The 17,649-nt window shown below is 31.1% G+C and overlaps 1 protein-coding gene across 1 annotated transcript in view; it reads left to right on the forward strand.

Moving 5' to 3' along the window:
• Nucleotides 1-17,649, forward strand: part of LOC126746343 (kinesin-like protein KIF23) — a 79,254-nt gene that overhangs the window by 1,286 nt on the left and 60,319 nt on the right. The window contains exon 2 of the mRNA XM_050454564.1: nucleotides 16,118-16,337. Within this exon, the coding sequence (XP_050310521.1) occupies nucleotides 16,118-16,337 (220 nt within the window). The remainder of the gene's footprint in view (nucleotides 1-16,117; nucleotides 16,338-17,649) is intronic.

The raw sequence follows: 17,649 nt of genomic DNA on the forward strand, positions 1-17,649 counted from the left end.
GAAGTTTTGTAATTGATCATGCATTATTTCTATTAAACAATGCATTATTTCTATTAAACATTATAATGATTGAGTCACTTACTTGTCATAGGCTGGCTTTTGCTGATGATTTGAAGCTATATTTAAATGTATATGGCTTGGAGGATTGTGTTTTTCTTCAGAACTGTCTAAATACATTGGAGGTATGGTGCGCTGTTAACAGGTTAGGCTTGAATGCAGCTAAGTGTAGTGTGGTCAGTTACTCTAGATCAAAAACACCCTTAAATTTTAATTACTTTATTAATGATACTATTTTGAGTAGATTAGAGCAAATTACTGATCTTGGTATAACCTTTGACTCTGAATTTACATTCGTTCCACACTTCAATAACATAGTCAAGTCAGCCCTGAGAAGGCTTGGGTTCATAATTAGAAGTTCTCAGAGTTTTACTTTGGAGTCTACATTAAAACTGCTTTTCTGTTGCTTTGTGAGATCAAAACTGGAGTTTGGCTGCGTTATATGGAACCCGCTCTATCAGAATCATGTTGGTCTCCTTGAATCTGTTCAGCATAGATTTGCTAAGTTTTTGGCCTTCAGGCAGGATGGCATATATCCGGTAAGAGGGTTTGATCATCGGCAACTATTGGAACGCTTCAATCTACATCCATTACAACTCAGAAGAATGATCTTCTCTGTAAAATTCCTGCATGGGTTACTGAATGGATTCATTGATAGTCCTGTACTTCTTTCCGGTGTTCGTTTCATGGTGCCTAGGCTTAATGCTAGACATCCCCTAACATTCTTTCTGCCAAGGCCTCATACTAACATCCTGTTGAAATCGCCACTATATACAATATGCGCTATATATAATCGGATCTGTCACATGTGCGATATAAATTTCTCTCCGGTTCATGTGATTGTCGATATCTTGGTGGATCATTACTCTTGGGATTAAGACCCATGTGTTTAAGTTATAGTTAGTAGGTATACTGCAGTTAATTTAATTTAATTTAATTTTGTTGAATATGTGATTATCTTGTTAAAATTTTATAATTGGGTTTTTATATCATATTAATAGTTATTTGTTCTAATTCTTTGGATAACTTTTGAGAATGTGACTTTACTTTACTCTTTTTCTTTTCTTTTCATTCTTTTAGGTTTGTTTGTGTGTGTTTTTTTTTAACTATATTTTTCATTGTTTTGCAACTGTTTCCTGTTATTGGGCAAGTTGCCTGTTGGAAATAAAGGCTTATTATTATTATTATTATTATTATTATTATAATGCAAATGCATACCAAATTTTTTCAGTTGAAAAATCATCCCTTATATTTGGAGAAGACAATTTTGAACCTAAGTTTTTAAACAATATTGAATTTACTGCAACAAATGTAATGCCAATTCAGAGAAATAATCACTACGTGTTAGCTCTTTCAAACTTTATAAAACGCGAATTTTTATTTCTGGACCGATTGGGAAAAGAAGCAGAAGTACGCAATTACTTTTATAAAAAAATTTTAAACTTGCTAAAGCTTAAAAAAATTGCTCCACAAACTTGGATATTTAAAACAGTGCCACACTCGCTACAGAAAGATTCGTTTAGTTGCGGAATTTTCATAATATTTTTTTTCACACAACTAACAAATTATGATAGCTTGTCAGAAATTGATATAAATAGTTACAGAAAGAAGCCTAAAAGCATGCTTCTCAGTAGTTCCGACAATATGAAACAAAAATGTCTTTTTTGTGCTCAAGAAATTTTGGCTAATGTTAATATTTTTGAGTGCATTTCATGTTTTAGATTAATCCATGATTAATGTTTATTAACAAGTGACGACATTAAAAATAAAACCTCTAAACAAATAAAAACACTTAATCACCTTTGTGATTTGTGCCGGTTAAATTAGTTTCCTGCGTCACATATAAAAGATATCACATATAATATATAATATTGTCTATAATGTAGATACCTGATCTAAGTAAACATTATATTATACTTATCTCTGTCTTTAGACAAAGATAATATGTGTATATTTCTATATAGTCCCGATGACACTGTACACTGTTAACATTTAATATACCATTCTAATTTTGTGATTTTGTTGGTTCGTGTATATTATTTTTGTTAAAAAAATGGATATTTGATATTTCCACTTACATCTTATAATAAACCGTTTTTTTTTCATTAGTGCAAAGATATTTATATTAAATATATGTTATTTCCCAATTAAGTTTTTATAGAGTTAATGTATATTTAAAGTTTATCTCTTTTTTGCTGTGATCTTGTCACCTTTTGCCAAATATTTTAGTAATAATGTAAACACTATTTTTAATACCTGTTATTGCTTGAAGTAGCTCTTAAATTATATGCTAAACATGTAATAGATTAAAAATATATTATATACGTACATAACAATTGTTTGTCTAATAATGTAGTAAATTAGAAAACGTTGAAGTGTAACCAATATGAAAATTTCAAAAAACCTATCTACGTTTATCTTACTTTCTAAATCCTGAAAATTAAAAACATCACAGAAAAAATTTTTTTTTATAGGAAAAAAATTATCATTTACAAAGTCATAAAGTTGAACCACCCCTCTGACAGGTGGTAAGGGGTAATGGATGGTATATTAAATATTGTTATTAATTAGTTAGTATGTGTGCTAAATCTTATTTTGCAACTCAATTTCCTGCTGATAGAAAAAAATATTTATAAATTCATAAGGGTGAACCACCCCTCTGACGGGCGGTAAGGGGTAATGGATGGTATTTGAAATATTGTTATTTATTAGGCAGTATGTGTCCTAATTGTTATTTTGCAACTCGATTGCTTTCTGATAGAAAAAAAATATTATTTATAAATTCATAAAGGTGAACCCTTTGACGGGCGGTAAGGGGTAATGGATGGTATATGAGAATTTGTTATTAATTAGGGAGTATGTGTGCCTAATATTATTGTACAACTCGATCTAGTTCTGATAATTTAGTAGATGCGTTGTTAATTAAAATGCATTTATGCATAAGATACCCGCCAAACGGGTGCGAAGTGGTTGGGGTTAAAATACCGCCAATCCTTAAAAGATAAAAAGACATTGTATTTTAACTCAGGCAGTAGGTTTGTACATAAAATTTTGGCTGCCAATAAATAGCTGCTAACTTCACGCTAAATCAAATTAGCTGCTGAAACTTTTGGCTGCTAACTTCACACCGGTTATGTGTAGTACATATACACACTCAATTCGTGGTAAACATATCTGTGAAATGAAATTAAATGTTTGTTTTAGTAACCTTAGGCTGAAAAAAATTACAGAATTAACTTAATACTATTTATAAACTAGATATCTTCTCCATTCCTATAAGAATAAATATTTTCTTTAAATTATAGGAAACTCTAAAACTAAATAAACTCATACCAGTAGGTATACAGAAATATCATATTGAATAAGTAGGCACAAGTAGCTGTGATTGTGTTCTTTATTCATTAGCTGTTCTGTTAAATGTTTAGGATATCAGCCACCTAAAACTGAAATACACTATTAATTACCTTGTACTATATTGGTAGGTTTGACCACATACTTAAATTTCCTCCTATTCTAATTATACCTGTAAGGCAAGTCGCTCTGTGAAAAACAAATTATTTTTATTGATGCCACAAAGGCAGAAAATTAAAAATCCTTGAAAAGTTGGAGATTGCTAAAGTCAAGAAGAGTGCAATCAAGCTTTCAAGTTTAGTCAATCATATTTTTACCTGAGACAGGTCTTATATATAGTAATCTTAGTTAGTATCCCGTTCTATGTCTACTGGATTTATACACCAGGTAGACTATTGAGATAACACTAGTTAAACACCATTTGGTGTAATAAACATAGGTTTAAGTCTTAGTTAGTCCCTACAGATTTTGTCTTTCATTCTGTCTTAATTTTTTAGGTTTGGTGATGCTTTGTATAAAGAGAAACATGTAACCCATCTCTTTAAAACTTTAATTTTTATTATAATTAAGTTTTTTTACACAACCCTATTTTAAATCTTTCTATTCTACCTAAGAGATTTACCTTTTTAGAATAATATATACTGCATTAGAAATGAAATTATGATCTATTATCACACCATTTTCTTCAGAATTATTCTTTTATGATTTTAGTATTTATCTTATACTAATGATTGTAATGACTATAGAATTTTATTTATATTTACTTAACCAATTAATGACAATCTTGTATTTATTCATGATTTAGGATAAAGGAGCAAAAAGTCCACAAATAGCATCCCAATATAACTATTCTATAAATATATAACTTAAACTATTATTCAAAATAATATCTAACTAGATATTTCATATTTAATGTGGTACAGCACTCGGTTATATCACATCACATTGTAATATCAAAATGATGCAAATAAATCCAAATCACAGTCAGTTCAATATAGATTGGCCCCTTTAACCATTCTTACCATTAACAATTATTCCCACATTTATTTTAAATTTATTCTCACAAAGAAATTTCTTAAGTTGACAAACTAAGACAAATATAAGGAGAATGTGACAAATTTTTAATAATCATCAATATAAAATATCAGACTTGATCTTTCTCTTATATAGTTTGAGAACTTTAAAAATTGAACAAGGCAGAGAATAAAGAAAGCTTAGAAATTTAGTTTGAATCTTCTCTAGTCTGTCAATACCATTTTTATATCTAGGACTCTATAGTACTGGAACATATTGTAATTTACTGAAAATGTAAGCATAGTAAAGTGTTAGCTTCAGTTTTCAAATTCCGGAAAATAGAACATTTCACAATGACAAATTAATCAAAGTGCAGATGGAAATATCATTTTTTTCACAAGATAATTTCCTAATTTATAATTTTAATTAATAATAGTGGCTTTCTAAGAAAATGATAACAGAGCATTTAGTTTATTTTCACTTCAAAATTCAATTAAGTTGTATGCTAGTTTAAGAAGTTTCAAAATCCAGCATAGTTTAAATTTTAAGAAAAATATGATCATCAGAATATCTGGCAGTTTTTAAATCAATATTTCATATGATTCATATGGTATAAATGTTGAATAAAAGTGGACCAAGATGAGAATCCTGTAGAATCCAAAAATCTCTGAGAACATAATTAATTCTAAAAGGCAGAATTCTAAATATTGATCTTCAGTAAATAAAACTTGTCACTAGATAATTCAAAATATCTAAGAAGGTTAATTTAAATTGCTGCCTCTGCTAGCCTCTGATTCATAAGTATATGATAGATCAACCTAAAAATTATTCACCTGACAAAATAAGTCAAAAGATTCATATATGTGTTGCGAATACTGAGTCAAGTTCTTACTTCTAATTTTCTTTTCTATAAAAGCCATACTATTTTAGCACATATAAAATAAAAACTATATTTTTTGATATAAGATTCATAATTATTATTTCAAGTTATTTGTGTTTTGTAAATATTAAAGTGCATTTTCAGAGGTGTTCTTTATAAATCCAGCTTGATATGGGGTGATAAAAAGTCCCTTTCTATGTAGTAAAGAATTATTTCTTCATATATTTCAGGAAACAAGCAACTTTCTAGACTGGTAATAGTTTAGAAAGTTGCTTGTATTTATCTCGAACATCTCTTAAACCGAATTATCGCTATAACTGCTAACTTTAATGGGTTTTAACAATTGTTTTTTTTTAACAAAAAGTAAGAAGCTACACTGAGGAAAAAGTTATGGGCATTTTAAAACATAGAATTCATCAGACATCATCAGTGCTGGTGTTCGGTGATTACAACCTGCCTGAGGCGGTTTGGTCAAATGATGTTGATGGGGTTTGTGTAGCTTGCAATGGATACTATCCAGCCTGAGTATTAGCTAAAATGTTTTCTTATCATAATATGTTTTAATGCAATAACGTACCAAATAATAGAAACACATTTTTAGATTTAGTATTTTCTAATTTGCATAATGTTAATATTTCAGCTGCTGTTGACTGCATTTTTAGAGATTTTGAGGCTATTAACTTTCATTTGGGGGCTATTGATTGGAGTGTAAATTTTGATGGGTTGAATGTTGATGGTGCTGCGGGTAAATTAAATGATATTTTACAGGATTGCCTTGATTTGTATGTTCCTAAAAAGAGACTAAGGTCTTCATCTTTTCCTGAATGGTTTAGTTCTTTACTTAAAGACTTAATTTGTAAAAAGAAGGCTGCACACAGGAAATATACGTCTACTCCCTCACCTGACTCTTATGCTCGTTTTTCGACCCTTAGATCTCGATGTAAAGTAGAACACGACCGTTGCTTTAGTGAATATATTGGTAAAGTGGAGAGGTCAGTGGTTGATGATAGTCGTTACTTTTGGAGGTTTGTCAATGACAAAAGAAAGAGCAATGCATTTCCAAATTCTACGTTTTTGGGCCAGGAAATGGCAGAGTCTAGGAAAGCAATTACTGATTTGTTTGCAAAGTTTTTTGCTACAGTTTACGATAATTCTACTTATCCCATTCCTGATTCTCTGGAATTTGTTTCCCAGAATATTATTGTTGGATGCTTCACTCTCGGAGGTATTTTCTAAGATCCAGAAATTACCTAACAAGTTTATCTGTGTAGGTAATATACCTAATGTCTTTTTAAAGAACTGTATTTATACAATTAGTACGCCTTTCCAGATGATCTTTAATATGTCTTTACAGGATTCTACCTTCCTAGAAGCTTGGAAGCACAGTTTCATCATGCCGATATTTAAGGCTGGCAATAGGGGGGATATTGCCAATTATCATGGAGTATGTATTCAGAACTCATTGGCCAAATTGTTTGATAGTTTGGTTTGCGATCAGCTAACATGACAATGCAAAGGAATCATTAGTGAAAAACAGTCAGGATTCTCTTCTGGGAAATCCACAACCAGCAGTTTGGTTCAATACAAGTGTGATCTGTTGGAGGCTTTGGAGAGGGAGGAGGTTCAGACTGATACAGTCTATACTGACTTCTCCAAGGCCTTCGACAGGATGAACTTTGGTCTCTTGCTGGCCAAGTTGGAAAGTGCTGGTTTTCATGACTCCCTCTTAAAATGGCTAAAGAGTTTTCTGATAGGAAGAACTCTGAGTGTGAAGGTGCATGGCTGTACTTCTGCACCTACTAATGTAGTCTCAGGGGTTCCTCACTGTGCCCCTCTGCTCTTCAATCTTCAGGAAGACCTTGATGCCTTGTGTGAGTGGTCAGTGATGAACGGATTGAGGCTCAATATTTCCAAGTGTTGCGACATTTCATTTCATAGAGGTTCGAAGAGATTCAATTCTACATATAGTATCCTTGGTAAGTCCTTGCAGTATGTGAATGTAGTCAAGGATTTGGGTGTGTGGTTCGATGAGCATCTGAGATTTGTTTATCACATCTCTAAAATAACTTTAAAGGGACTAAGAGTGTTGGGTGCTGTAAACAGGTATAGTTTACATCTCTCTCTGCAAGCCTATAGACTCCTTTATGTCTCAGTGGTTAGATCCAATCTTGAATTCTCTTCAGTAGTGTGGTCTCCTCTATATCAGAATTCAGTAGATATGATTGAGAGAGTCCAAGATGGATTTTTATGGTGTGCTGCATTTAGAATGGGCATTAGCTTTGACGAGTACCGTCGCACACAGGCGAAAATCGGGGAAAAGCCGGCCATAAATAGTAGTAGTGCTGATATGAACCACAAACATATTTAATCATAAGAAAATGTTAAAACTAAGATAACACGTTCATTTTAAACATTTTTTTAAATCCCCCCCGCCCCCCTTGGGTTCATTTATTGCATTACATAGGCGCTGCGTAAGTACGCATTTCCTTAAAAAAATTTCAGAATGTTATTATTTCAACAATTTTTCAGTTAAGAGTTTAAAATTCATAATACGGAAAATTTTGGAAATAAAATTCAAAATGTTGAGACTTTTGATAATATAAGTACCTGAGTTTAATAAAATTTCTTATTATAAATTACTAAATAAAGTTGTGATTTGTTTGTTTTTGTGCTATTTAATTTTATAAGTAACCTTTGCTTTGTGTGTAAAAATAAGCAATTAAAATACATGTTAAGAGTAATATATTTAAGTATGTAAAGTATATACAGAGCTTACTTAACAATAACTTTGTAATAATAGTAAAGCCTAACCTATCTTAATAATAATTAAAATCAATCAATAGCTTCACTATCACTTTCATCAGCAGAAATTGTTGGTTCATCAAAAAATGCCAAAACTTCTAAAGGGTACTGTTTAAGCTTTTTAGCAGATGATTTTTTCATATTGGAGATTAAAGGATCAGAAGATATTAAGAGATTACAAAATATATCTTCCATGTTTTGTTTTCTTGAAAACTTCCGTGCATGAAATTCTCTGAATCTTTTAATATCTTTATTTCTTGATTCCTGAGCTTCTTCGCCAAGTTGCCCAATTGGAACCAAAAAATATGATATTATATCAGAACTGTGCATTAAGATTTTATGCACGGAAGTTGGCATATTGTACCACGGATACAATTCTACAAATTTTCTGGCCGTATCGTGACAGTAATCCTTAAAACTATCGATTTTAATATGAAAACCACTAGAAATTGTTAATAAAATTACTCTGAATTTAAATATCAAATCTTGATTAATGCCTGTAATTTCCAAAGATTTAGCAGCATTCTGAAAAAAACGGCGAGCAGTGTTGCCGTCATTAGTACTTTCAAAACCAGGTTTTGGTCGGTCAACCAATAGTTCCATTTCTTTAAAAAATAAGTCTTGGATTCGTTTTTTGGCATTTGCAAGTTTTTCTTTGTTTTCCTGGCCTCGCGCTTGCCATTGCTTAAATTCCATCTTATAAGATAGATGCAGCAAACACTCAAAAAAACGAATCCAAGCATGTAAAGATGACAAACCATTGTAATCTAGATTCGTCAGCAATTTTCTGTTTTAAAACCTTATCGATATTGATAAAATCTTTGGATGTTAGATTACACAAATAGCATCTCTGAGTTGAAGTATTTTCAGTAACAGCATTACACAATTTGCCATCTATCATTGTAAAATATAAAATGTGTTTTAAAAATACATTGTTTCCTTGAATATCAAGCTTTGTTGGTTGCAAATCTGAAATTTGTTGGTCAAAATATTGCTTTTCTCTCACTGATAACTCTGTTGTTTCATGCCTAAACTGGACTCTAAGAGGTCAACAGAATCGTGTGGAGGAAGTTCTGGGATTTTCCCAGATTACAAATTTATCTTTTGATTTCGGATCACCGTTAATGAGCTGAATTGGTACCATTGATGTTAAAAAGATATTAGCATCTGAAATATTGGACTCTGCAAACTGCTGTTTGTATTGACTCATCCCAGAACTCCCGTCACACCCCCATTTGCAAATTAAATTTAAATTATTATATTTTTCTTGGTTTAAAGAATTTAAAACTTCTTTTAGGGACTCAAATAACCTTAAAGATGTATGATCCAGCAAACTTTGAAGAGGCACTTCAGCAACATCCTCAGAAATGTTTAGGTTTTCTGGGTAGCATCCTTTTTTTGCGGCAGTTATTGACTCATAATTAGGATAAAGAGTTGACCTATGGCTTTTTGCCGAATTTCTTATAAGATTGTATTGAAATTTTGTCAATTTAGCCTCTACAAAAAGCGATAAGGCTTCGTCCGCTGAAAATGGTATTTCACATTCTTTTTCAAGAGATTCTTTATATTTTGATGCACGGGTTGGTGATGAGAATGCAACATTTTTTAACACATCTGCTTCATCCAGTTTACCTTCGGACCTAAACTTCATTTGAGCAGCAAATGTTAGTTCTTCAGGGCTTCGATCTGCTCGCATCTGTTCAGTTCTTCTTCTTTTTGATCGGTCACTTAAATCTAAAAATCCAGTGAATGGCCTCCCTCTACTCGATAGAGTTGTATCCTGGATTTCGGCTGGTTGAGCTTCATTCATTGCAGAAGAAAATTCCAACTCAATATTTAACCAATCTCGATTTTTATTTTCAAATGCAGTTTTATTTCTTGATGCTGATGACCATTTTGTGTCATATTTCTCGATGAATTTATATATGACTTTTGAAGACTCTTCTAACAAGCGTTCAACTCGCATGGTAGAGGTCTTTTTCTGCCAAATAACAGCACTGCTTCATTCTTTTCTTGGACTGACAAATTCCTAACCAACTGACAAGTTGGCTTCTTTTAAACCAAGCAGATTTTGTTGCTGTCCCTGAAATAATAAGTAATTTTGTTAATTATTTTTCATAAGATTTTGCCATTTAAAATTGGTTGCCATATTGAATTTTAAACCCATATGGCAATTTTTTTATTTCTATATTAAATGATGTTTTATTTTATAAAAATTAATTTATTCTTCAAGTTAGTAGCAGAAAATTATTTCTTGCGTTTTGGACCTACAATAGCATTTTATACGAATTTGGACCCGGACTACAAATCTTTAAAAATATTTTTTCGTCAAGATCGCAAATTATCGCAGCAACTTAAGATTGGATAGTTATATATATAGACTGTTATATATACATATATATATATTAAAAATAATTATATTATAATTATTAGAATATTAAAAATTATATTAATTAAAAATATTTCTTTACTTTTTTTTATTACTGATTTTTTGAAAAGTTAACAGTTAATTTTTTTAAAAAGTTTAAATTTCTGATCTTCTGCTAAACTAAAAGTATGATTTCGCGTAATTTCCCGAATTTAAATTAGTTTTAAATTATTGCTTAATAAGTCCTTTGTAAGATCCAATCTTAAGTTGCTGCGATAATTTGCGATCTTGACGAAAAAATATTTTTAAAGATTTGTAGTCCGGGTCCAAATTCGTATAAAATGCTATTGTAGGTCCAAAACGCAAGAAATAATTTTCTGCTACTAACTTGAAGAATAAATTAATTTTTATAAAATATATATATATGTATATATATATATATATATATATATATATATATATATATATATATTATAAGTATTTATAACCATTGATTTACAATAGTCATAACTACTTATTACTTCAAGTTAATGAGTTAATGATGATTACTGGTATCACTGAACCTAAAAAGTATAGTGCTTATCATCTAAAATTATTAAAAGAATAAAACAAACTTATTATAAAGAAATAATAATGAGAGACAATATGGGCACTAAATTTAGATAACTTGGTAAAAGTTTAAATTTGCATTTGTTTTAAATTCTGACTTGATATATTATCAATTTTATTATATTTAAGTATGGATGGATTCTAGAGAAAATAAAATTCAAAATCTGCATGAATTTGGTAAGTGAATTTCTATTGGCTATTGGTTACATGTGCATAGTTTGTGAAATTTCTTTGTGAAAATAGTCATAACTTTGATGGAGAGGATGGTCTTTAAAAACAGTTGTTTTTTTAATTAAAATAAAGTTGAATTATTGGCTTTAGTTACTTTTATATAGAATATAAAACAATTTGAAATAAAATATTCAAATTTAAGTTATATTTTATATTAGCACTGCACTTACACATTTATAACTAATAAATGTTTATAACAATAAAAGATGTCTCTGTTTGCTTAAATTTTCAAAATATTTTATTTACCCACTAAACTTTCAGACCAAAATTTTATTATCGGTTTGCATGAAACTTCTTAAACATCAAATGATATTATAGATTGACCTGAGACAAAATTCAAATGTCTCTCTCTTATTTCCCTTTTTTTCAGACTCTTTTTATATGTCTTTTTCAATAAATTAAAAAAAGATCAATGTTTATGTTAGTACTTAAACCATAGCTGCATTTATTAAATACTACCAGATTATTCTGCACTTTTTCTCAAGCATTCTGATAAAAAATAGTCATTCAGGTAAAAAAATTCTTTTAGCCTCTTTGACAAATGTAATCAATCCAATGATACAAAAACGAAACAGTTTAATTGCTACTTCATAAGATATTCAGAGAATATTATGGTAATTTATTGGACTCTTAAGTAATATCTTAGAAGGGGAAAATGTAAATAATAATAATAATAATAATAATAATAATAAAACGTTTATTAATCCTCAAGAAAATATCAGTACATCTGTCACCGAAAATAGGGACATGGATTAAAAGGCAAATTTAAGGTTCTTAACAGAAAGTTAAGAGCTGTTGCAGCCTGGTAACTAAAATACTAACCTACAACAAACACAACTTACAACCTTAAGGTATAGGTGTAAAATAAATTTGTAAATCTAGGAAGTAATACAAGTTCAGACATAGATAATAAAATTTGTATATTAGTAACAACTAAACATAACTCTTGCTATTTAATATTTAATTGACTATATGCAATAGGTATACAAAAATATAAAGTTATATAGGCTATAAAGTATATTGTGTTAATATTAGAACAAAGCAGTTATAAGCCTTTTCTTTGTATTATTTCGAAAAGCATTTTTAGATGCTTAGATGGCGAGAGGTCCGGTATATGTTTATTCACACAAGTTGCGATATTATAGGAAACGCTGCATTTAAAAATTTCTTTGCGAAGCCGTGGGATCTCCAGAGAATTTGGATGTCTTATATTGACTCGGCTAGTAACAGCCCTGCATGTAACTCTTATCTATTAGGTAGGGAGGACATTTATTTTTTAAGATTCTATGGCAAAACACAGTGCAGTTATTTTACTTCTTTGAGACATGTTCAGCCAGTGCAATTCTTAAATTTGTGTGATACCCCATGTGGTCTTTGTATTCCAAATATGGATCTCACACAAGCATTTTAGGGGTTTTGCACACGTCACAAGGACCATAAACAGTATCACAGAAACTCAGATGTGAAAGAATCAGGGAATCGCAGAGCATCTTTCTTGTTTCTAATTATCTGAGTGTCGTCAGCGTAAATATGATGTTTTGAATATTTTAAACACGTAACAAGTTGACACGTATAAATAGAATAAAGAAGGGGACCCAAAATACTTCCCTGTGGTACGCCGGATGAAAGACTCCCATCCTCTGAATATTTGCCATCCAAAAAACCCTGTTTCCTATCAGTGACAAAGCTTTTCCTACAAAAAAATCGTACAAAACTAAGAATTAAGAACAAGATCTCATGATTAAGCGTGTCGAAAGCCTTGCTGTAATCCAACATAATGAACACCGTCGACATGCTTTCGTCCAACGATTTGAAAATGTCATCGGTTACATCACAAAGTGCAGTCGCATGGCTTTAATTGGAGCGAAAACCAGATTGTTTTATAGGAATTACAGAATTATTTGTCAAGAATAAATTAATAATGATAATAATAATAATAATAATAATAATAATAATAATTCGAAATGTAATGTAACTCCCGATGAGTTTAACAAATTCTTTGTGAATATAGCTGACTCAATTACAAATACACTGCAAAAATCTAATAACCCTGTACAATTTACAGCAAAATATGTACATAACAATTCAATAGTATTTCTCTCACCTGTTACCGAAATAGAGGTCATTGGTCTTTTAAAAAGTTTAAGTGATAGTTCTGCTCAAGACATCTTTGGTTTCTAATCTAATAATTTCTTTTCTATCTCTAATAATAAACAAATGTTTTTCATCTGGTACATTTCCACAAAAGCTTAAAATAAGTAAAGTTGTTCCTATATTTAAAAAGGGTAATATGGATGATCCAGGAAATCATCGACCCATATGAATAATACCGATATTATCCAAGCCCCTTCAGCTCTGTCTAAACCAACGTCTCATATCTTTTTTTGATAAACATAATTTACTTTCACCAGCGCGGTTTGGCTTTCGAAAAGCAAGATCCACTGCTGATGCACTCAGTAATGGTAGACTACCTGGTTGAGGTAGTCTAGTCTATTTGAGGGGGGCAAGACAGTGGGTGCAATTTTCTGCGACTTCTCAAAAGCGTTCGACTGTGTCTCGCATAATATTTTGTTCAGCAAGTTGGATTTTTATGGTATCCGGGGTATTTGCCTGGAACTTATCCAGTCCTACCTTTGTGAGCGTCAGCGGATGGTGACTTGTGGAGGAAGAACACCCTCCATACTTCCAATAATAACAGGGGTGCCTCAGGGATCAATCTTGGGTCCTCTTCTGTTTTTACTTTATGTAAATGAATTACCCGCCCACTTCTCAGAGGTGATGTCGGTACAATATGCGGATGACACAACTCTTCCCAGTCGGCATTCAGATCTGATTTCCCTACAGAATGGAACTAGTGCAACACTTCACAAGTTAAAAGCATGGTTTGCTGACAATAATCTATGCTTGAATCTAAATAAAACAGAGGTGGTTAATTTCTCTTTAAGGGAAAGACATCAGAGAATAGACGCGATCAAATTTCTGGGTGTTTATCTAGATAATAAATTATCATGGAAGAGCCATATAATAGATCTGGCAATAAAACTCTCGTCGGTTCTTGCGCAGAATTGTTCAATTGGCGCCTCCAGTAGTATGTAGAACGGTGTATATGGGACTTTTTCAATCAAAGTTGTCATATGGACTGTTATTTTGGGGTAACTCGGCTGACTGGCAGAGAGCATTTAAGTTGCAAAAATCAGCACTCTTAAATTCTAGAAAACAAAAAACCAATAGATAGTTGTAGACCTTTATTCAAAAATTTAAAAATCATGACAATGCCTGGCCTATACATTCACCAATGTCTGATGTTTGCTAGAACACACTCTTTTAGATTTAGCACAGTAAATAGTAGGCACTTATATGACACCAGACATGGGGGAAATCTCTTACTTCCACAACAACGCCTTAGTCTGACCCATAAGGGCTATATGACTAAGGCCATAAAACTTTTTAATGCAATACCCGAAACCACAAAACAACTACATTTATATAGATTTAAGCAAGTAACGAAAAACCTGATTTTGGAGATCTGTCCATACTCATTGGATGAATTCTACAATAGTCTTTAACCTAGTCTATCAAAATTTATCGAATATTATACTTTCATACCTGTATAACAAATGTTTCATACATACTTAGTGAGCATTTCTGATGCGAACCAAAATTGTATTTTGTTTTATATTGTGAAAAAAAATGTAAGTTTTTTTTTGTTTGCTATGTTATGTAGGTAAAACTCTAATAGATTAATGTCTCCCTTTATGCACTGTATTATTGGCGTTTGACAGTCTATACTTTTGACGATGCTAAGCTGTTGGATCTATATGAGCAAATAAAAAAGTATTATTAGTATTATTATTATTATTATTATATATTATTATTATTATATTATTATTATTATTATTCTTATTATTATTTATTATTATAATATTATTATTATTATTATTATTAGTAGAACTGCAGTAATTTATTATAATAATAATTACTGCATTTTTATACTAATATTATTCAATCTCTTAGGCAAATAAGTGATGAAACTAGTTTTTAAGGCAAAACCCAAGGGTATAAACCAAAACCCAATGGTGCAAACTTGGCAACTATAAGAGCAAAATTCACTCTATCAGATGCACTCTCACGAGATGTTGTCACACACTCTCTCCCCCACCCCCCGCACCCAAGAGACCGTCCTCATAAGAAATAAGATTGGTAGAATGGGCCATTTGAAAACCATCTTAATGTTCACTAACTTGGCCTTTACATTGCCAAGTTAATTCCTTTGTTATCATTTTATCTAAGAGCTTATGTAGAGTTGACTGTATAGACTTCCCAGTAATTGGTGACATTGCTAACATCGCCAGCCTTGAATATGGGTATCATATACTACCTCTTTTAAAAAGTAGGAGCAACACTTATCTTTAATCACGTATTAAAAAAATGAAACACTGATTTAGCTAGAGTACATACGCACTCCTTATGTTAAGTAGCAATACAGGTACATCATCAGAAGCAATAGAATTGTTGCATTTATTTTTACAGGTTATTTTCTTTAAGAGTTAACATATGCCTTAATAAATATATAGGCTTTAGTAGTCAACAGCTTTAGAATTTTTATATTTACTCATAGAATTTTCTTGATTAGTGATTTATTCAAACTAGAGTATTTTTTATTATACTTATTATTGACCATAATTATATAAATTGTTTTGCTTCATCTCACCCCTTAGCTGAATGGATCTGCCTATATTTTTTTCTTATTTAGTGCTACAATTAATTTTTCGGTAATAAAATGTTAATTTATTTTTCAATTTTAGAAAAGGCAGCGGCGAAAAATTGCACTACGTCAATGCAGGAACTCGTATTCAGAATATCAATGAGATGAATTTGTATTCCGTCTTTGTCAGTTACGTTGAAATCTATAATAACAGCGTTTTTGATTTGTTAGACGATTCTTCAGGAAAGACACTTCAAAATAAAATCCTACGAGAAGATCGTTATAAAAATATGTATGTTAATGGAGTTGTAGAAGTGGAGGTAAGTATTATTATAATTGGGAAGATTTATATTGTAATTTGCACCAATAATTAATTCAAAGAAGAAAATAAATATTTTTTTCAAAAATATTGACTGTTAATATATGGTTGAGCTGATTTCAAAAAATGTACATTTTAAATACATAGTTACATACAAATCATAAAATATTTTTTGCCACATCATACTTGGCATGAATAAACAAACAAACTAAAAAACACATTGCAATGTCTCATCTATAAAACAGAATAGGCAAAGAACAATATCCAATGTAACCAGTACATTAAAACTAATAAATGGCCACTTAATACTTCTGGTCTGATCTTTCTCAACTCTAGTTTTTGTAGGATTTTTTAATGAAAGAAGGAACATTTAACACTTAAACGTAAATGTTTATAAATAAGTTTATTAAAATAAATTGGTAATTTAAAAGACAATAACATATTGTTATAGTATGAAATGACTATTCAGAAAAAAAAACAGATTTCTTGATATAAATAGAGTCCATTATAAATTTATCACGTTTTTATTTTGTCACAACTTTCTGCTATCCCTGTATTGTGTTTCAAAACTTTCTGCCGATCGTGTTTTCTTCACTATGGCTGTTTATACCCCTTCCGAAAGAGTTCACTAATTAAATGGTTTTATGCAGGCAATTCGGCAGTACAATGTAGAGATTTGTTTTCAGTGACATTTGAGAATAGACCGATTTTTGTAAAAAATTTGTTTGTTTCGACGATGATTGTAAAAAATGCTACACTAAAAAACGTCAAGTTGCAAACCTGTTGAAGTGGTCAGGATATAGAACGGCGGGAAGAAATGGTTTGCAGTACCCTAGAACTTGATTCGACACGGTCCACTAGAAGTGTTGGAGAGGAACTGGGAATGAGTAATAAAACTGTTGCTCGTATCGGGAAAAAATATGGGTACAAATGTTTCAAGTATTCAAAAACTCAGGAAATATTTCCTGAAGACCAGTGGCGAAAAATGGAATTTTGTGAAACCATGATGGGAAAGGCAAATGAAAACGAATATTTTTTAAAAAATATTTTGTTTTCTGATGAATCTTCTTTTCCATTACATGGCAAACGCAATCCTTCCATTATTCGTTATTGGTCTCAGGAAAACGAGCACAGAAGTTTACAGTTTCGTACCCAGTATCCTCAGAAATTGAATGTTTGGGCAGGTATTTTGGGCGACAATGTTATAGGGCCATTTTTTATTGATGGCACTTTAAACGCCCAAAAGTACCTTGAGTTGCTGCAAAACCAAGTTCTTCCTGCCATTCAAATCCTACCTGATGTAGACCTGGGAT

Source organism: Anthonomus grandis, chromosome 17 (genome assembly GCF_022605725.1).
Source record: "Anthonomus grandis grandis chromosome 17, icAntGran1.3, whole genome shotgun sequence".
Lineage (NCBI taxonomy): Eukaryota > Metazoa > Arthropoda > Insecta > Coleoptera > Curculionidae > Anthonomus > Anthonomus grandis.